General features: G+C 36.1%; 2 protein-coding genes across 4 annotated transcripts in view; both read right to left on the bottom strand.

Annotated features, from left to right (window-relative positions):
- LOC147568774 (uncharacterized) overlaps positions 1-21355 on the bottom strand; it is a 40021-nt gene extending 18666 nt beyond the window's left edge. The window contains exon 1 of the mRNA XM_086667155.1: positions 21113-21355. The gene's annotated coding sequence lies outside the window, so the exon portion shown is untranslated. The remainder of the gene's footprint in view (positions 1-21112) is intronic.
- On the bottom strand, positions 5570-9559 carry LOC147568775 (uncharacterized). Of its 3 annotated transcripts, XM_086667121.1 has the most exons (6): positions 9388-9559; positions 8302-8414; positions 7689-7847; positions 7388-7524; positions 6779-6951; positions 5570-6686 (listed from the first exon to the last, which is right to left on the bottom strand). In XM_086667121.1, the coding sequence occupies exons 3-6, from the start codon at positions 7823-7825 to the stop codon at positions 5769-5771; spliced, it is 1365 nt and encodes a 454-aa protein (XP_086523247.1). In that variant the 5' UTR covers positions 7826-7847; positions 8302-8414; positions 9388-9559; the 3' UTR covers positions 5570-5768. The 3 variants fall into 3 exon arrangements, with proteins under 3 accessions (XP_086523247.1, XP_086523239.1, XP_086523256.1); XM_086667113.1 differs by lacking the exon at positions 9388-9559 and having other exon boundaries at positions 7689-7861; positions 8152-8381; XM_086667130.1 differs by lacking the exon at positions 9388-9559 and having other exon boundaries at positions 7388-7469; positions 7689-7861; positions 8152-8381.
- Positions 21356-22871: the final 1516 nt, after the last annotated feature.

Raw genomic sequence — 22871 nt, 5'->3', positions numbered from 1 at the left:
TATTTTAGGTTGTTATTTAAAAAAAAAATCAAATGATAGTTTAGATGAAAACTAAAATTCATAATATTTTAAATGATCTTCCCATCTTGAAAATCATTCATATAACATTTTGCTGGTTCTTAGTTCTCACACCTCTCTAAACTATCATTTGATCTTTAAAAAGCAAACTTATTAGTTCTCACACCTCTCTCTAATGTCAGCAACTATTTGGCTAGTCAGAACATTATTTATTAACTAGTGTTGATGATATAAATAAAGACATGAGTGATTTTGAGACTTCTGTGATAGCCTTAATGGTTTTTATATGACTCTTAGGGTCCAAAATATCTATGATGATGATAGTATAAGGACTATTCAATTCATAAGGTAGTTTCTTACTGTTTGTGTTGTGTCCACTCTATATATATAGGAATATAGGAATCTGTGACAAAAAACAATAATCCTCATAAAAAATCTATTATATAAAACAGAAGGGAAAACGCTGACTGGGACAAACATCCTTTTTTAATTATAGATATTGTCTGGAGGCCCTTCTCAAAATTTAAAATATAGTCCTTCGTAGAGATAAAGTTACCTATTTAAAAAATAATAACCGTATCCTTCTTAAAAATAAAATAACTAATTTATGAAAAAAAAAACAAAATAAACTTCAAGGGTTAAAAAAAGAAATTAAAATCTCTCTCTCCCTCTTTCAATAAAATAATATAAAGGATATTGTCTAGAAGTCCTTCTTAAAATTTAAAATATAGTCCTTCGTAGAAATAAAGTTACCTATTTAAAAAACAATAATCTTTTCCTTCTTAGAAATAAAATAACTAATTTAAGAAAAAAAGAAACAAAATAAACTTCAAGGGTTAAAAAAAGAAATTAAAATCTCTCTCTCTCTTTCAATAAAATAATAACTAATTTAAGAGAACAGAAACAAAAAAAAATAATACAAAAAATAATAAGGCCGCGGCTTTGGGGAATAAAGAAAATTCTCCAGGGAATAACGACTTTTCTTATAACTAGTCAAATAAGATTGACTTTTTATGTTTCTTTTTATTGCTAAGGGGCTTCTAATTCTACAAGATGCTATAAAAAAGGCTCCTCCATCTCATCACCTCTCTCTGCCACTTCATCTTCTCGACACCTCATCATCTTCTACGGCGAAAGTCGCCGGCCGACCAATTTTCCGGCCGGCGACCTTCAAACATAAAAAAAGAAAAAAAAACTTTTTTTTTTAATTTTCTCTCTCCTCTCTCTCTCTCTCTAGAACTGTTCTAGAGAGAGAGAAGGTTTTTTTTTTGTTAAGAGAGAGAGAGAGAAGGTTTGTAGTATCAAAAAGAAGACTAATCTTCTTCTTTCATTTCTTCGCCAAACATTTCTCTTCTCCTAACCCAAAAAGAAGAGAAATCAACCGATCTTCCATTTTCCAATGTCCGATCGTTTCGATCAGATCTCTCTCTCTCTCTCTCTAATCTCAGTATCTATTTCTTACTTGATCTGGTTCTTTGAAACTCAGAACTTCTGTCAACAGGTCTAGGGTTTCGAAGATGGGTCAGCAATCTCTGATCTACAGTTTTGTTGCTAGAGGAACAGTTATCCTCGCTGAATACACAGAGTTTACAGGAAATTTTACCACGATTGCTTCTCAATGTCTTCAGAAGCTACCTGCTAGTAATAACAAGTTTACTTATAACTGCGATAATAATACTTTCGATTATCTAGTTGAAGAAGGGTTCAGTAAATTATTCTTTCATTTCTTTTTGGCTTGTTGGATTCCGATTTGGTTAAGTTATCCATCTTCTTGTTCTCGATTTGATCTATCTGATTCGTCATATTTTAGATCTGATAACGATTTATTCAGTTACTACCGCTTCTGTTAATATGATTTTTGTTTTAGATCTACTGTAGAATTGTTAAATCAATGATGATTGTGAAGATCAGATTGGAAAAACTGTAGAATTGTGGATCAATTGATGATATAGGGACTTTTTAGTTCTCACAGAACTTGTCAACCATAAAGTTTTATTTTTTTTTATGTTTGAAGGTCGTCGGCCGGAAAATTGGCCGGCCGGAGACTTTCGCCGGAGAAGATGATGAGGTATCTAGAAGATGAAGTGGCAGAGAGAACATATGAGATGGAGGAGAACTTTCAAAAAAATGGATTCTGTATTCCCCTTAAAAATTTATTCCCCGGAGAATTTTCGGAAAAATCTGGATTCCCTCGAGAATTTATTCCCCGGAGAATTTTCTTTATTCCCAAAAAATCTCTCTCTCACAATAAAATATAACAATAAATTCTGTAACATTTGATTGATACAAGTGTCCGTGCCATAGGGCACGAACCAATGTACAAATCAAATTTGAGGACTTTTCATATTTATTATCGCTATATTGTGGACACCCTAATTTTTTGGTATTTTACTTATTGTTTATTTTCTTTTGTTTCCTTTTTTTCTTAAATTAGTTATTTTATTTCTAATAAGGATACGGTTATTATTTTTTAAATAGGTAACTTTATCTCTACGAAAGACTATATTTTAAATTTTGAGAAGGACTTCTAGACAAAATCCCTAATTAAAACAGGGTGTTTGTCCCAGTCATCGTTTTCCCTTCTGTTTTATTATAATAGATATTGTGTAGAAGCCTTTCTCAAAATTTAAAATATAGTCCTTCGTAGAAATAAATTTACCTATTTAAAAAACAATAATCCTTTCCTTCTTAGAAATAAAATAACTAATTTAAGAAAAAAGAAATAAAATAAATTTCAAGGGTTAAAAAAAGAAATTAAAATCTCTTTATCTCAATAAAATAATAACTAATTTAAGAGAAAATAAACAAAAAAATAATAACTAATAAAAATCTCTCCCTCTTAATAAAATATACCAATAAATTTCGTAACATTTCTCTCAAGTGTCCGTGCCCTAGGGCACGGGATATACCCTTGTCTATTATATAAAACAGAAGGGAAAACGATGACTGAGACAAACATCCTTATTTAATTATGCATATTGTCTAGAAGCCCTTCTCAAAATTTAAAATATAATCCTTCGTAGAAATAAAGTTACCTATTTAAAAAACAATAATCCTTTCCTTAAATAAAATAGGAGTAACTAATTTAAGAAAAAAAGAAAAAAAATAAATTTTAAGGGTTACATAAAGGAATTAAAATCTCTCTCGCTCAATAAAATAATAACTAATTTAAGAGAAAAGAAACAAAAAAAAAAATAATACCAAAAAATAATAACTAACAAAAATCTCTCTCTCTCTCTCAGTAAAATATAAAATAAATTTTGTAACATTTGCTTGATATAAGTGTCCGTGCACTAGGGCACGAGATATACCCTAGTCTAGTAAAATATAAAATAAATTTTGTAACATTTTGTAACAGATCCTTTCCGTATCTATTGATTTATATGTACATCTCTTTATATAGACTAGTTACAAATCATATAATGGAAATACAAATCAAATAATAGATATTAAAATCAAATAACATATTATCTCAATCTAATCGTAGAAACTAACTATTAAGAGATTAAATCATGTAAGTTATCTAATTCCAACCATCCCCTTCAAGCTGAGGTGAAGCTGTTGACGAGACCCAGCTTCACAAGAGATGACTATAGTAATGATTGACCAACATGTTTGCTGAACATATCTACAGTTTGATTATTCGATGACACAAAATTTGGTTTGATAACACCTGACTGCAATTTTTCCCTAATGAAGTGGATATCCACTTCTATGTGCTTTGTAATTCTAAGTAAATGTCAGAATTTTTTATTTTAATGTACCTACTTTAACTGACACAAGCGATAATTTGGCGATCAACATTAAGACCTGCTAGTTGGATATCCTTTAACAGAAAGAACTGTATGCCGCCCCATTTCCTATGACTGTCATTTTGCTGTTCTATACTGTAACCGTTTACTTCCAGACAAATAGATTTTCAAAATAACGATTTAATCACAAAAGACTGTCTGACCATAATCTGCTGAAAACATACTCCAACAGTCAGTATCTCTACTAGACCGAACTATCGCATACTAAGACAAAAGCTAATCGACAAAGACAAGAAGACATTGAACTGACTTTAATATATTTGACCAATATCATGAACCAACCAAAACCTAGATTGTGAGACTTGACTATTCTTGGAGTTGATCGGAGGAGAAATCATCCACGAGCCTGAGGGCATCCTGGAAAGTAGTGGTGCCATTCCTAGCAGAAAGAATCGAGCATGGATCCTCAGAAGATCAATCACAACTGGGTTGGATACCGCAGCAGGAGTCATGAACTGGCGCGACGTTCCCTGTGCCAACTGAGCCACGGTGATGAGGTTAGGGAAGTTTGACCTTTCCAGTTTATTCGTGCGTGAGGGAGGCTCGCGGATTCGAAAATATTGAGGAAATGGGTATCCTTTAAGTTCGTTAGCTGCCTGGCGAAACCTCATAACCTCCGCAGCCACAATACGAAGATGTCAGAACTTTGCTTGTAGCAATATGCCCATATTTCAACCAGATTTGTTTATATAAAGATGCTTGTGATTTCAGCACATTGAAGCCTCCAATATCTTCGAATTTGTCATCAACAAAGCTTTGACCATGTTGCCCTTCTTTGAATAGTTGACTAGCGGTGGGATTCTCACACAAATGCGCTTTTTTACTTGCTTGTTTGACTAGCCCAGAATCTATGTTCCCACCGAAAGTTGGTGGTGCGGGTTCTATTAGTGTCCAGGTTTCTTCTCCTTGTTTCTCAAGTTCAGATTCGCTGTTACAACGACTTTTCCCTCCAAGAGGTACCACGACTTCGCCTTGTCCATCAACACTGAGCTCTACAGTTGGGTTGACTGCTTCAGATGAGCTTCCCGAGATAACTTGTCCAGATCAAAACCAAGGACGAACGCGACCCACCATAGTGCTGAGACGCGCCCAACACAGGGCACTCGAGGCTGTGTCAAGAGCTGGTCCAAGGCAAACACGTGCTGGCCTGAACTAACGAGTTCCCCCCGCCTCCTCCCATTCCCCGTCTCTTTTCCCAAACCACATATGCCTTGGGGAGTTCTAAGTTTTCGCGTAAGATCAATTGAGAACCTAAAACCTAGAGTTCTAGTTTTCCGTAGTTCTAGCTAACCACAAGTGGCGATCAAGTATTGTCCTGGTGTATCTCAAATAGAGAAACTACCCTTTGACCTATCGATCTTCATAAAGCAAACAGCTATCGGATTGATATACAGGAAAGCGAATTGAAGAGAATTAAGTTATATTCGACTAACCTCTAGTAAAATCATATCGTACTTATGCATGTGATCCTCATTAGTAAACTGCTAGACATTAGATATTGGTAGAACTCCCTGTATCTCAACACTTCACCATTAACCACCACCAGGCACCGTCTTCTCCATCAACCACCACTATTTTCATCTCTCACCCTTTCTTAGCCTAACCTCTTTCTCAAACAGATGTTTTTCCCCTTCCGTAGTGAAGAAGGAAATCCATACAGATTTCTTTTTATGTACATTAGAGTTAGCTACCCTTCGGGAGCTGCTTTCATTATTTTTTGATCTATGGGACAGAAAACATTGCAGAAATCTTATGCACATAGTAAGAAATTTTCATGAGCTGATTTTGCTGAGTTCGAAAATAATTACAATGACAACATATCACCATTATATTTCAACTATTCTGTCCTCTTTCAGCCATATTCAGACAGATCATATCTAGCAAGAAGAGAGCTAACACATTTCCCAAAATACCATTATTTAAAGATCATACCCTTGCCTATCTAGACACAACCAAATACATAAACCCTAAAGAAACTCCAAAGATAAACTTGCCTTTTTCTGGATGCATTTCCTTGTGCAAGAGTAAAGAACTAATCTTACTTCCTACTGCTGACAGATTTTCTTGAGCCATTACCACCTCTTTGTTTGCTACGACTAACTTCTCCTCTGCAGTGATTAACCTCGCCTTTGCCTCATCTTCCTCCACTGTAGCAACCTTAAGCTTCTCTTCCACATAGAAATTATTTTTCACCCTATCAAAGCATTCTCGAAGCCACAATATGTTGAATTCAAGTTTCTCAGCCATCTTTATCTTCTTCTCCCATGAGTCAATCATTTCAGAAGAAAGCTCGGAAGAATGACATTGATGCATCTCTGTAATGCAAAGCATTATATCCGAAACCACTGCGACTTGGCCAGAATACGAAGATGTCAGAACTTTGCTTGTAGAAATATGCCCATATTTAAACCAGATTTGTTTATATAAAGATGCTTGTGATTTCAGCACATTGAAGCCTCCAATATCTTCGAATTTGTCTACAACAAAGCTTTGACCATGTTGACCTTCTTTGAATAGTTGACCAGCGGAGGGATTCTCACACGAATGAGCTTTTTTACTTGCTTGTTTCGCTAGCCCAGAATCTATGTTCCCACCGAAAGTTGGTGTTGCGGGTTCTACTAGTGTCCAGTTTTCCTCTCCTTGTTTCTCAAGTTCAGTTTCGTTGTTACCACGACTTTTCTCTCCAAGAGGTACCACGACTTCGCCTTGTCCATCAACACTGAGCTCTACGGTTGGTTTGACTGCTTCAGATGAGCTTTCTGAGATAACTTGTCCAGAAAGTTGATCCTTGTTTGCTGAAGGGGGCACAATATCAGCATCAGCTTCCATCAAATGACCTGACTTGTCTGAGACCACCTGAAATACAAGAAATACATTAGATGTTAATAAAATACTGAAGATTTGGTAAAATGAGAAAGAAAGAGACCACAAATGCTGTTCCTGATAACCTTTTCGGAGTTCTGTGTCAAGCTCTCCGTAACCCCATTGATATAAATATAAGCTTCAACAATAACAGTATCATTAACAATGTACCCTCTATGACGGTTCATGAGTTCATTACAAGGCAACATGCGCGTAAACCCCCAATCACGTTGTTGTACAGTGAATTGATGTCTAGATGCTGTAAAATGCAAAAAGAAAGATAACGAGCACTGAGAAATAATTTAAAATGTCACATAAAAACTATATCATTAAAAGAAAGTTTGAGGCTTCCTAAAAGGAGACAGGTAAAAATTACTTACAGTTTTGCTAAAGGAGTGCTTGTTTTTTTTCTCCTAAGTCAGATTTTAAATTGTTTGTTTTACTACTAAGGTAGTGATTGTTTATATTTTCTATATCAGATGTGAAATTAAACTCAAGGTCTGAATTAATTTGAGTTAGATTCTAGATTGATTGATTGATTGGTATGATTCATAATGTCTGACTCGTCGGAATGATTTATTTGGGTTGATTATATGCTAAATTGATCAGGACCCCTTAGATTCAGACGAGTCAGATGGAGACAAAGTGAGTTTCAAATAATGGGACTCCAAAAAAGGGTCGTGTGAGAAATTTACCTTGACTCACTGTGTTCGTGCTATCCATTTGATCAATAACAAACAATTTTACTTCGGCAAATGGCTCATTGACAGGATCAATCTCAAGATAAAGCGAGAAATAACCACAACCCGTCGGCGGTATTATCACTAAATGACTATAGAAAGGCGCAAAGGTTAGAGTAAACAAGTAGAAAAAATAGAACATTCTGAAGTTTGACTCAAATTAATTTCAGACCTCAAATCAGATTACAGATCTGACTTAGGAAAAACAAAATCTATCTGTAAGTGCAACAAGCCAAAGGGAGAGGAAACAACATACCAGGAGTAAGAACCAACCAAGAACGCAACAGAGCGATGCCACATATTAGTTTTCAAACTAAAAAAATGTTTAATTGTCCACCTATATTTCCAAAATTTTGAGTCAGGGTTTCTGATCCTGACTGGTTGATTCTCCATTGTCTGACTTCTTTAGTCTCTCCTGATAAAAAAAGACTAGAAGCAAAAAATTAACCCCGTGGAAGATTTCCATAAGATCTGTTTAACCAAACTAGTACAACTATAGAGTGAAACCCTTAATTTTAATTTAACAAAGGTATCATAAGGGAATGATAACAATCATAAGTTTTTTTTTTTGAATTGTTCAGCGTGTCTCGAACCCTTGACCTCTAGGTGGAAGATTATACCTCTTACCACTCCAACCAAGGGTTATTGACAGATAACAATCATAAGTTATTTGACTCTAATTGTTAGTTTTATAAAACTAATTAAGAAGAAGAACTTACAGGTTAATAATGTTACAGAAACATGGGCAGAGAGTATATGAAGAGAAAGAAACACAAGTTTTAAGGAGAAAACAGAGGAGGAAGTTGATTTTCTTGGGAATTTCAGTAAATATGGGGAAAAGTAAAAAAGTTGATTAATGAGAAACAAACCCTTTTTGCAGTCCAAAGGGGAACTCTGAATTTCGAATCGTTTCATTCTCCTAAAGTCGTTCTCTCTTCCACATTTCTCTCATAATCACACAGACTCACAGTGTCGCCGTACCCTTTATTTTTTTTTAAGCCATTGAAACATTTTCATTCACAAGCGAATATATTACTGATTTACATGGATAATTGTTAATTCCTTCGGTTCAGCGACACGAGAGTTACATAATCAAATTGTAAGAACTTTGAATGTAAAGTACCTCATGAGGTGAGAGAATTTGGACTAGACTCTGACGAAAAAGAAAGAAAAAAAGATGAAAGGATCCTAAAGATCACGAATAAAAGGACCCTAAAGGTCAACAAAATATTAATAATATAAAAAAAAACTAATGTAAATCCCCGTCGCGATCGCCGGAAAACCGCCATTTGCGCTGGAAAACCGTCTCCGGAAAACCGCCAAACATCACCGGAAAACCGCCACCACCATAAAAACCGCCGTCACCACCCGAAGACAAAATTAACGCAGCAAGTCTCAACGAGTCAATTCCTTCTTTGTTACTGATGAGAGCGATTCCTTGTTCTTTCAGCCATCTTCATCGTTTATCCTATACGAACCAACTGAGAATCTCCCAACAAATACCCATCCTGTTCTTTTGAAGGTATATGGTAATCCAAGAACACCAGCACCAACAATGGCTATGAAGATGTATACAAAAGTTTTGAAAGGTTAAGAAAGAGGAAGTGATTTGAAAAGAAGAGGTGTATCTTCTCTTGGAAAAGGTGGAAGAATATTTGATGTTATCAATTTGAATACAAATCTTCAAAAATTTAATTGGGTTTACCTTGAATTTTAGCCTCTCCTGAAAGATGGGATTCGTAAATCTCGAATAATTAAGACTCCTTAAGAGTAAGAAGAGGGGATAGAACCACAAAAAAGGAGTGAAAACCTCTAGAACTGATGAATTTGAAATTAAAACTGAAAGATACGGCAGAGAACTGCCAAGAAACCAACAAAATAGGAGGCGCCACCTAGTAACCGGAAATCGCTCAGTCTCAGAGAGATTTCCGGATCCAGTGGTTACTTACATGTACCCTTTATTGACACTCCACGTATCCACTTCAAAAATGGTTTAGTAAGGTAAGTGTGCAGTGGGATTGTGGGAATGAATGTGTATCCCCAACCTTATTCTCTCCGTAGGTTCTATTTTAGCCTCTAACCTCTTCCTAAGAAACAAAGGGTTTTCTCCTTTCCGTTGTGACTTGTGTTCAAGTGAATCTATTGTCCTAGCTTATAGGAAGTTTTTCCATCTACATTCTCACAGGAGAGCAAAAATCTAAGGCCCAAAACGGGCAGAAATATCAAACCAAGTCCAATCCGGGATAATATTTAAAAAACAACTCAAAAGTTGAAAATTCCTTATTAGCCTCGTAAGAGAATTGACCTACCTCTTATATCCCTCATCCATTTCCCGCTCAAAATTTTGGACAGCCGGATTTCGCGAAAAACGAGAGGAAAAGTGACGTTTAAACCCACATTTTCTTTTCTCTCTCTTCATTACTCAGAAACTCAAGCATCTCGTTCATTTCTAAACACTCTTTCTCACTCTACTATTTCTTCTTCTTCTCTCTCTACATTCGAAAGTTTGCTCCAAACATAAGTTATTTGACTCTTATAATTATCTTAAAAGTAATTAAGAAGAAGGTGAAGAAGAACTTACGGGTTAATAAGGTTACAGAAACACTAGCAGAGAGTATATGAAGAGAAAGAAACAAAGGTTTTAAGGAGAAAACAGTGAGGGAAGTTGATCTTCTTGGGAATTTCAGAAATACGAGGGAAGTAAAATTGATTAATGACAAAACCGTTTTTGCAGTTCAAAGGGAACGTCTGAATTTCGAATTGTTTCATTCTACTTTGTCGTTCTGTATTCCATATTTCTCTCATGGTCACACAGACTCGTAGTGTCGCCGTACCCTTTTATTGACACTCCTGACATCCACATCAAAACTGGTTTAGTGAGATAAGTGCGTAGTGAAGAATCAAATTCATGGCGAGATACATAGTACTTATATTATCACAATAGACAACTGGAGGTGTTGAAAGAGAAAAAACCCAATTCCAAAAGTAAATTGTTAAGCCATATTAACTCAGGAGTGACATGGGTCACAACCCGATACTAGGCCTCAGTAGAGAACTTAGAAACAGTGGGTTAGGTCTTCGAAGCCCAGACAATCAGGGTTAGGCCCCATAAAAACACAGTAGCCAGACGTCGATCTTCTATCATCAGGCGAGCCAGCTCAGTCAGCATCTGAAAACCCAATGCCGAAAATATAACCTTTAGAGAGAGAACCTTTCAGGTAACGCAAGATTCGTTTGGCTGCAATTAGATGAACAATGGTTGGTTTGCTCATAAATTTGGACACTTGATTAACAACATACGAGATATCAGGTCGAGTTAGTGTTAAGTATTGTAAAACCACAACTAAGATTCGTTTGGCTGCAATTAGATGAACAATGGTTGGTTTGCTCATAAATTTGGACACTTGATTAACAACATACGAGATATCAGGTCGAGTTAGTGTTAAGTATTGTAAAACCACAACTAAGCTACGAAAAATTTGGGGATCAGAAAGATAATCACCATCGGATTTGGGCATTTTTGTACCAGTAATAGCCGGAGTATTAACTGACTTTGAGTTAGAAAGACCAAATCGAGTAAGTAGATCAAGAGAATATTTTTTTGAGTGAGAATCAGGGATTCAGAGGTACGAGTAGCCTCCATGCCCAAGAAGTAACTCAAATCACCTAAATCAGTCATGTCGAATTTATTTTTAAGATTAGCAATGAGGTCTTGTAACAGAGCATTAGAAGAGCTCGTAACTATAATATCGCGCACATAAACTAACAAAATAATAATATGAGTGACAGATCTTTTGTAGACACATGGATGGATCAGAAATGGATTGAAGAAAACCCATATGTCAGAGAGAACTACTGAAGCGATGGTGTAGTGCCCATGAGTATTTGTTGGGTTGCCTTTAGCAACCCAACCTCATAACACCAAACACCACCGTGAGAATGCCTCACAATGTTGGTGGAAATTAATTCATTTAATTTCAATTTGGGGCCAAACCATCCAAACCCTTTAAACCTTTTTTTACCCCTAATTCCTACTCATTTTCTCTTGGTTTCTTTATTTCTTTTTTTCCTTCTTGAGGGTAGGAGCCAAATAGTGCTAGACAGAGAGAGATTTTGGTTCTAGAGAGGGAAAGTTAGGGCAAAGGAAGGAGAAGAAGAAGGGATCAAGCTTGGTGATTTTTTTTTTGTTGTTCTTGGTGTGGAGCTTGGTTTGCTTTGGATCTAAGGTAGATTTCTATCTCTCTAGGGCTTGAATAGCCATTTTTATAGAAACCCTAGACAAATTAGATAACACTACAAACCCTAGATTTTAGTATTACTTGAACATATTTTAGGGTTCTTGACACAAATGTATATACTAGAAGTAGTAGATCCTTCATTTCTACAAACTCTTTTCTAGGTCACTTTGAAATCCCATCTATGTGTATTAGGCTTTGTAGAATATTTTGCCCTAATGACATACTTGATGAACCATACAATCTCTATTAACATTTTCATGCTACATTCGTGTATTACAATGATATTTAGGGCTAGACCTTTTATTTGTCATGATTTTAGTATATAACTCTTATAATTAGATGCCTCTCACTATTGGACAATATCCTTAATGTAGATACATGAACATGTGTTAGTACTCAACATGATATGGGAATCTTAGGCTATTGTTATACATAAATTCATTACTTGCAAAATATTATAAATATGAAACTCGTATGTCGTAATATACTAACGAATATGATTTTGATTTATGTATGTTGTGGTGTGATGCTATTATATGTGTGTGATGTGATGGAGTTGGTGGAGAGTTGTGAGAGTCTTGTGGTTGGTTCGACCCTCTCCACCGGATGTGATATAGGTATGGAGCGTATGAGGTCGGCGCTGACACAATGGATGACCTTGTGGACCCCACTCTCATACAACGTGGATACCAACTTGTCATATTGCTTTTGGTTGTTTATTACAAATGGTGTGATATTATGTATGTGTGACGTGATGGACTTGGTGAAGGGTTGTAAGAGTTTTTGATTGGTTCGACCCTCTCTACCGGATGTCATATAGGTATGGAGCGTATGGGGTCGGCGCTAACACAATGGATGACCTTGTGGACCACACTCTTACATAAGGTGGACACCAACTCATTATGTCGCTTTTTGTTGTTTGTTACATATGTGGTACACTTTATTTCTAATGGTCACAACTCAGATACTATACTTGGACATCTTTACATGATATGTGGTTGTCTATTTGTTTTGGTAGCTCTTGAAACTGTCTATTGAGGCTTTAGAGGTTTCGAAATCTACTTGTTGGGGTCTGACCCAACCTTTTATTTTTCAGGACAAGGAAATCATGAAGTGCCACCTGCTTAAGTCATAGTTAGCCTTGGAGGAGTTTCTTTAGTGGTTTTTCTTTCTTTCTTTTGGTAGTTATTTGGAGTTGTATCTCCTAAATACTTGGTGTTGTTTTTGTTTGATCTTGTCCGACGTATGTGTCGATGATTTAGAGACATCATGTGAGTTTTGAGAAACTTAGTAAAGTTTTATTAGATGATTTATTGTTACTTTTTGAGCTTCATGTTCGATACTATTTGTCTCCTTGATGAGTATATCGTATATGTTTACTGTTCGGCGGAGAAATGCCTTAAGTTTAGGTTTTCATGGCGGCCGACGTGGAAATCTGGATTTGGGGTGTTACAGATGGTGCCAAGCTCTTGGTGCTTGTTTGAGGCCGTAAATGGTCTTATTAAGCTTGCAGACATAATTAGGTAAGATGGGTGTTGAAAACCTTTAGTTGAGCCATATAAACTGTTTCTTGGAGATTACCACTTAAAGGGGCATTTTTAACATCAAGTTGTTTGATGTCTATGCTAAGGCTCTTAATACCATGTAAAGATTTGAAGTCAAGATGCCCTAGAAGTTTTTTTTTTTTTTTTGATGAAGGGAGATGCCCTAGAAGTTAGGGCATAATTTGTCTTTATAATAGAATGATACATTTAAAATGTACAATTATACCCTTGAATCAAAGAGAAAATACATCTATATAATAAAACAGAAGGGAAAACGATGACTGGGACAATTTTTTTTTAATAAAGGATATTGTCTAGGAGCCCTTCTCAAAATTTAAAATATAGTATTTCTTAGAAATAAAATAACTTATTTGAAGAAGAAAATAACGGTGCCCTTAGAAAAAATAACTAATTGAAGAAAAAAGGAAACAAAAGATATTTCAAGAGTTCAAAAAAGAAATTAAAATCTCTTTCAATAAAATAATAACTAATTTAAGAAAATGAAACAAAAGAAAATAATAACAACAAATTAGGATATCGAGAACACAACAATATTAAATATGGAAAATCGGGTGACACGTTTGGAGGAGCGCCTAAAACAATACTATGGAGCGACTGTAGAAGCATATGGTTAAAATTTCGTCAAATTTAATTAATACAACTGTCCGTGCCCTGGGGCACGGGATATACCCTAGTGAAAATACAATACATAACTAAATATACTATCTTTATTTTAATCTTTCACCGTTAACCACCACTATCGACTACAACTATCTGAAAGAGATGTCCTCTGATCAAGAAGAGAATACGATACAGTGGCCGGAAAGGATCACCTCATGAAAATGATCTAGTTTAGTCACTTTAGAGACCGTAGTGGTTAGCCTTAAATCAACTACATCGTAGATTGAAATGGTTGACTTGTAGCTAAAGGCGATTGATCCTATAATTGGTTACATACATAAGAACTACGGCCTTGATCATTGCCCTCTACTAAAAAACGAATATGTGAGTCTCGGGCACAGTGGTTTAAGAAGATGAGATCCTAAACCCAACAAAGGGTAAAGAGCAAAGTGGTAAGGACTGGATCAGAGTTGTGATGTGCGCCCAAGTCAAGGCCTGATATTGTTATTCATCTTTTCTAAAGTCGCGTAAACCATCAAGACTCGGTACTTATACTCATGTTATGACGGTGATCCCAATTACCAGGTGTTTGATTTGTTTTCTTTTCATTAAGACTCGAGCGGGTATGGCCTCCTTGTTTAGAAAATACTGGTGGGATAACTCGGAATCATTTTTTGGTTAATTCTTGCAGACATCTTCGTTTCTTTTTGGAACTTTGGGTGTCTGGCTAATCCATCTTAAATGTTACAGGATGCTAGGCACGCGTTTCATCTCTCATTCAACCAGGCAGACTCCTAAGATCAGATTGCATACCTTTCTGAAGATGAGTTGTCGGACTTGGAAACTACAAAATAAAGCTTGTATTTTATATTGTTATGAAGTTTGATGCGTTTTCTTTTCAACAAAATAAAAAGTAGTGGAGTTACACTTCCATTCGGATAAGTCAACCTAGTGCTAGACATTAGATGCCTGAAATTCCATTGGGAGTATTAAGTAGAATCCCACACCCCAACATTATCTTCATCTTCTTCCTCACCACTAACAACCACCTTCTTCTCCATCAATGCGAGAGAAAATATTGCAGAAAATCTTAAGCCCATTGTTAAAAATTTCCATGACTAGATTTTGAGAGTTTAAAAATTAAGGGAGATTTTATAGGCAATGCCCCAAGTTGTTAGAGGCAAATTTGCTAAAGGCAATCCTTAAAACGTTTAAAGGCAATGTGGGTAGGAGGCAATGCTCCAACTGATGTTTGACCTAACGATCAATTGACGCCGTTAGGTCGTCGTCGCCCGGTAATCTCCGACCGACGACCTTCATTAATAAAAAATTACTTTCATCTTCATTTTCTTCTTTTCTTTCTTCTTCCGGCAAAAGTCAGCCAGCGACCATAAGGTTTTCTCTTCCTTGATTCTTCTCTTCTTCTTCTTCTTCCTTCTTCTTCTCTGCTCTCTAAGTTTTCTGTAATAACAGTTTTACACTTTTACATTAGATTTGGTAGCAAAATTTTATTTTTCTATTCTACCCATATCTCCAGATGATCCCAACAATTTGGATGCTCGTCTTGGCATCATATTGAGAACCATCAAAAACCTAATAACACAAAACATCTGGTTAGGTTAATTCATACTTTAAATGAAGTAATTGCTCTAAACTTTCCAATAAGAAAAACTAGGGTCTATGTTCATGAAGAAAAATTAATATTTGGAATTTGGGTAATTTGTTATTAGATGCTAAAAGTTCCAAGGTGTGTTATGATAACTGGAAACTAGAGAGAGAAAAGGGTATGGTATACCTTTTTTTGTTAAGATAGGGTATGGTATACCTTGATTCATCACACACAGTATATACAGGAATGGTGTAGTTATTGGTCTGTGATGATAAATGGAAACTAGAGAGAGAAAATGGTATGGTATACCTTGATGGAAGATGCTAGAGTGCCCAGTTTTTTGGGCATTTTAATGCCCAGCTGATGTGGAATCACTAAAAGACAAGGTTTTTTCAAAGTTTGACTACGGTAAGGACCACTTTTGTTTTTAAATGAGGAAATATGTCACCCTCTAAGTACCAATTTCTAAGTCACTCTATCATTTCCCTACCTTGATTCATCACAAACAGTATATACAGGAATGGTGAGAGGTTCATCTCTATTTGGATACATCTCTTTTGGAAAGTGAATCGGAGAAGGGAAAGATTCAGAAGTCTTACTGTTAAATCAGATAGAAGAGAACATAGAGAGAATTAAGTGGCCCTCTCGACATCCCTGCCGAACTCCGACCGCCCTTTTTGCCGGAAGAAGATGAAAGGATGAGGTATATGATAAATACCCTCAAAATTGGCATTGCCTCTAACCACACTTGGTCAACTTGTTTTGACCAAGTTTTAAGTAAATATACATGGCCTATAACATGTTTGGGCATTGCCTATAAAATTGAAAAAATGAGTGAAAACCCCAAAAATCTAGACCCTAATAGAAAAAAAAAACTCACTAAAAAATAATAATGTAAAAAAAACCTATTTTTTGAACATTTTTCAAAATGTTCACAACATATGTAATTATGTTGTTAACAAGACAACATATTTTTTTCATAATTCCATTTTTATCCTTAAATGTTGACAACATATATCATTGTGTTGTTATAAAATGTTGACAATATCTATAATTATGTTCTGACTTATTATAAAATGTTGGCGTCATATATAATTATGTTCTTAACAACATATATAATGTATTAGTCAAAATATTATTTGTTCGTTAACGGATTTGTTAAATACAAAGGATAATATGCATAACATTTTAATTTTTGTAAAGGACAAATAAAAAAATGCTTTAGTCTTTATATTTATGTCGAAAGCAAAACAAAAAATGCGGAAACCATTTATTTTTTCACAAGATAAATCGAAAAATGTTGTAGCCAAAATGTTTGTGTTAGTTTGTCTATGTAAAATGGAAAAGAAAAAATGCGTAATATTTTGGCAAAACAATGTCTAAGCAAAAACGAATTTGTTCAAAAATTTACAAATTGTTGAGACAAACTAAGATTGTTCAGAAATTTACAAAATTGTGGAGAGCAAACCAAGAATTGTTCAGAACTGTTCAAAATTGTTTTTGACGTTGATTTGGACGGAAAATTTCATTTCGGAGGGTAAAATTGTATTTTTACCTATTGGGTTTTTTCCTCATTATTATTTAGTATTGGGCTTGATTCTCTTTAACTTCCCCATTTTGGGCCTTATAATTACCGGCCCTCCCAAAAATTAAATACAACAATGCAGACAAATCATATATTTTAAAAGGGTAATCGTAGTATTATTTATGAAACTAGAACGATTACAACACTTGACAGAGATAATACAGACATGAAGAAACGAAAATTACAATCAAATTTAAACCGATTTTCTCCATTCTGTGTCTTCGACAGTGAACATCCTTCTCCGTAGTAAGAGGAAAAGAGAGATACTTCGAAAAGCAAGACTTTACTATTTCAAAGCAGATGTCTATTATCCGATCCAATAAAGACCACCACTTCGAAACCAAAAAGGATTCGAACCGCACCAGTAGAACAAGATGGAAACATAATATCAAAACTTTAACAAAGTCCTGAGGATTCTGTAAAGCGGAACCCGAAGATTCCAAGGTTACCCCCCAGTATTCTCTCGATAGAGAAATCATGTCTCACCACAATCGATAAAGATTATGATTGGACACCTGGAAATTAGGGTTGCTGGCAAAGCCCAAGGCGAAAGACTTAGCAAAGCCAGTTAGAAACTGCAGACGGACTGCAAAGGGTGATTGGTGAAGCCGAGAACCAAGATTGGTAAGGAGTGATGTCAAAGTTGAGACCGAAAGAGCATAGCTAAACGAAATAGAAGGGACTACCATATTCGTTTCTGAATGAGCCAATAATAGTTTACCGGGATCAAAAGATTTACCCAAAACAGATAAAAACCCAACCCTTATTAGTTCTCCTGGGTCAATGGGGGTGCCCCAACATAAGCTAACTTGTTCTGGCTGAAGAAGTAATTTGGCCCAAAGTTATGGAACAAGCCCAGGAAGGGAAATAGCCCACCACCTGTATGGAGAGGAAAAGAACACGTGTCTGCATACAATGATATAGGATCATGCTGCCGGACACCTGTGTTGTTGCCGGAATTCCACCGGTTCTCTACATCTACACCGGTAACAGAAAAACTAGAGATCATGGATTCTTGATAATAATATTCAAATAAGTGCAAAAAATCTGGTTGATCCATAACCCGTCCAAACTATATAGGTTGTGCTAGATCTGAAATAAAGAGACTGAAGAAACTAAATGGATCTAGTGAAGAAGAAAAACTATAAAGCTTGTCTTAGATCTTATAGAAGAACCTGAAGAAAACAAAATAGATCTAGTGAACAAGATAAATCAGAGCAAACACCCACTCAAAAGAGATCCAAGTCATTTAAAGGCATGACTAGCCATTGCTCCCGACTTAACGAAGCTCGATGTATGAAACCACAGTCAAGTAGAAAATCATTTCCCTTGAATTGTTATTTTTTCTTTGCCGTTTAGTAGTGAAAGATGTGATGGGTATTGTACAAATCATATATAGTAAGAAAAAGGGTTGATAACTAGAACTGAAGAAACCTAACACATTTCCCAAAACACCACTATTTGCTCAGAGATCCTACCATAACTACCTAGCTAGATAAAATCTAATACATAAACCCTAAAGAAACTCATCAAAAGATAAACCTCCCTTTCTCTGGAAGCATTTCCTTCTGTAAGAGTAAAGAAGTAATCTTACTTTCTACTGCTGACAGTTTTTCTTCAGACATTACCACCTCCTTGTTTGCTAGCACCAACTTCTCTTCTGCATCAATCAACTTCGCCTTCGCTATATCTTTCTCCACTATAGCAACCTTGAGCTCCTCTTCCAAATAGAAATCATTTTTTACCCTATCGAAGCATTCTCGAAACCACACTATGTTGAATTCAAGTTTCTCAGCCATCTTTATCTTCTTCTCCCACGAGTCGATCATTTCTGAAGAAAGCTCGGAAGAATGACATTGATGAATCTCTGTAATGCAAATCATTATATCCGAAACCACTGCGACTTGGCCATAATACGAAGATATCAGAACTTTGCTTGTAGCAATATGACCATATTTCATCCAGATTTGTTTGTATAAAGATGCTTGTGATTTCAGCACATTGAAGCCCCCAATATCTTCGAATTTGTCATCAACAAAGCTTTGACAATGTTGACCTTCTTCGAATAGTTGACCAGCGGTGGGATACTCGCACAAGCTCGCTGTTGTTCTTGCTTGTCTCGCTAGCCCAGAAGCTATGTTCCCATCATATGTAGGTGTTGCAGGTTCAACTAGTGTCCAGGTTTCTTCTCCTTGTTCCTCTGGTTCAGTTTGCGTTTCGGGACTTTTCCCTTCAAGAGATACCCCGATTTCGACTTGTCCATTGACATCGAGTGCTTCTGTTGGTTTAACTGCTTCAGATGAACTTTTCGAGACAACTTGTCCCGAAAGTTGATCCTTGTTTGTTGAAGTTGGCAAAATGCCAGCATGAGCGTCCCCCTGTTGCTCTACGCCCATCATATTATCTGAGAGCACAATAGGTGCCATGACTCCTGTAGGTGCATCCACCTCCTGTTCTACGTCGTCTGACTTGTCTGAGACCACCTGAAATACAGAGTAGATGTTAATAAAACGCTGATGATCTGCTAAAATGAGAAAGAAGGAGAACCAAAATGCTATTAACCTTTTCGGAGTTTTGTGTCAAGCTCTCTGTAACCTCATTGATACAAATATCAGCTTCAACAATCACAGTATCATTAACAATGTATCCTCTATGACTGTTGTGGAGTTCATAATGAGGCATCATGCGCGGAAACCCCCGACTATGCCCTCTATCAGTGAATTGATGTTTAGAGGCTGTAAAATGCAAACGGTACATAACGGACAGTGAGATATCGAAATGATTTTAATCAGTCATTTATTTGACAAGTTAAAATTGAGATTTTATTCAAATGTCTCATAGGAACTACATCATCGTAGTACAATATCCAAAATAGCCAAGAACCATGAATCACTTTGAGGCTTCCAGAAAGGATGTACTAATAACAGACACAAGCATAAATTACTTTTTAGTTTTACAAAAGCAGAGTTTGTATTTTCTCCAATGTCAGATTTGAAATCAACCTCGAGGTGAAAAAATTGACAAGTCAGATTTGGATGGTTTATTTTTACAATCTCGTCCGAACGAGGTTGATTTTGGGTCCTTTTGATTAAGACAAGTCAGATTCAACCGAGTCAGCAAAGAGTAAGAGTTAGATAATAAGAAGAAAAAATGACCAGGAGCTAAGAGTCTGAAAAGGGTCACTTGTGTCTCAAGTGCATAAACTTGTAGCCGCATAACATTCCCAAAGCAAAGCGTCGATATCACAAGGAAAAAAGAAAGAAAATTTTACCTTTTGCTACTGTGTATGTGTTATCAATTTGATCAAGAAGAGCTAATTTGAATTCCAAAGAGAGCTCATTGAGAGGATCAATGTTAAGGTAAATCGACAAAAAATAATCTTCTTCCCTCTTCCTCTTCGGATATATCCGCAACTGACTAAAGGCAAAGTCACAAACAATCCAATGTCAAGGTACATCGACAAAAAATGAATTAAATACATGATTTTAGTACTCTTAGGTAGTTTTCGTTATATTCTCGTTCTATAAATCTAATTCATTTGATTAAAAATAAGATATTAACTCAAATTGGACAAAACAAAATCAGCCGTTTAATCTGTTTAGGCATCCTGTAGTGTCAGTAAAGGAGAAATTCATGTCAGACTCTAAGTATAAACCCGATGTGAATTCTAATGTGATTGGAGCTTCCAATGATTCGTATCCGCTTCTGCCTAAAGTCTACCTAACAGTGTTTATGATCCCTAGCATTTTTTGTTGTGACCTTGAGTCAGATTTCAGACCTGACTTAGAAAATAAACATACACTACCGTTAACAAGTAACTGAAACAAAACTATAGGGAGACAACATCAACATACCATTTATGAGAACCAACTAAGAATTTATCAGAGGAATGACTTTGAGTCTTCAAATTAGAAAAGTGTTTAATTGTCCAACGAAATTTCCAATATTTTGAATCAGGGTTTTCAATCTTGACTGGTTTATTCTTCATTTCGCTCAGTACTTGTGTTCAATCCTGACACGAAAAAGAAGAAGAGAAAATAACTTCAAGGATGGGTTTGCAACCACGGGCACAGAGAGAAACACTAACTAGTGTTTATATAATTATATACTGAAGAGAAAGAAAGAAAGAAAGTGGGGGTATTGAGGAGAAAACAGAGGAGGAATTTGATCTTCTTGGGAATTTCAGCAAATATGGGGAAAAGTAAAAAAGATGATTAATGAGAAACAAACCCTTTTTGAATTCCGAAGAGGAAGTCTGAATTTCGAATCGTTTCATTCTCCTAAAGTCGTTCTCTATTCCACATTTCTCTCATAATCAATCACACTTACTACTGTACTGTCGTCCCAGACTCACAGTGCGGCCGGACCCTTTATTGACACTTCAAGGGGTATCCACTTCAAAACTGGTTAAATGGAAGCGTCCCTTTGCCACCTCGTCACTAAATGAAAATGTCACAGTTACCCTCTTTGGTAGAAGTGCAAGTGTAGTCCACCATTGCCTGGAGAAGGTTCCCTCTTTTACAAATAGAAGAGAAGCAAGTGTGAGGTGGAGTGGAAGTGAAGATACTATGTCTGGACAGAATCCGGTCGAATTCTGGGATACGTAGTCCGGCCAGATTTAGCGAGGGAAAGTGTTTATAAAAAATGAATGCCTAAACCAATACCTTGTTAATCGGGTTAATCCAATGCTTTCCCTATTCATTAAGCCAATGAGGACCCTCACGAAAAGGCTACCAAGGACAACTGCAAACACCGTTACTTGAATCATCCCATGATGGTGTGAAGGGATAGTGGTAGTGTTGGTGATTTGTGTGAGTAGTTGGGTAGTCTTCTGCCTCTTACTCAAAAACTTAGTTGAAGAGGCGTGCCGAGCTTTCTCACTTACGATGAATTAGACCACCTGCAAACAACTGCTTGTTCAGTCGGTTCTGCATCTACTAAAAGAACCAGGAGATGAGAGGTTCGAAACTTTGGTAGGGGTGGAAAGATGATCTTTCAAATTGACACTAATATGGGGAAAGTAAATTTGATTTGTGACCAACCAGTTAGTAATTCAAACTAAATTGTTGAATTTGAATCGTTTAATTATCTTCTTTACTTCTCCCTGGATTTACCTCTCATGACTATGAATTAATCACTACTATTGCAGATTGTTAAAGTAAATGTCGTCTTTATCATTAAATACAATGATTAAGACATATCCCTTGCATTTGAATTCTTGGGTCCTCTTTCAGCCATATTAAGACAAATCATACAGTCTGAAAGAGAGTTCATAACTAAAATACCTAACACATTTCCCAAAATACCACTATTTGCTCAGAGATCATACCATAACCACCTATCTACATATTATCCACTACATAAACCCTAAGGAAACTCATCAAAAGATAAACGTCTCCTTAATTGGACCCATTTCCTGCTGTATAATATTGAATGAATCGTACTTCGTACTACTGCCAGTTTTACTCGAGCCGATATTACCTCCTCATTTGCTAACACCAACTTCTCCTCTGCATCAATCAACCTTGCATTCGCCTCATCTTCCTGCACTCGAGCAACCTTCAGCTTCTCTTCGTCCACATAAAAATCATTTTTGACCCTATCAAAGTATTCTCGAAGCCACACTATGTTGAATTCAAGTTTCTCAGCCGTCTTTATCTTCTTCTCCCACGAGTCCATCATTTTAGAAGAAAGCTCAGATGAACGAGATTGATGAATCTCTGTAATGCAAATCATTATATCCGAAACCACTGCGACTTGGCCATAATAAGAAGATATCAGAACTTTGCTTGTAGCAATATGTCCATATTTCATCCAGATTTGTTTGTATAAAGATGCTTGT

This window comes from Eschscholzia californica, unplaced genomic scaffold (assembly GCF_041429995.1).
Source record: "Eschscholzia californica isolate CP2 unplaced genomic scaffold, dmEscCali1.0.p SCAF_1, whole genome shotgun sequence".
Taxonomy (NCBI): domain Eukaryota; kingdom Viridiplantae; phylum Streptophyta; class Magnoliopsida; order Ranunculales; family Papaveraceae; genus Eschscholzia; species Eschscholzia californica.
The sequence above is the reverse complement of the archived record's forward strand: the minus strand, read 5'-3'. Positions and strand labels throughout refer to the sequence as shown.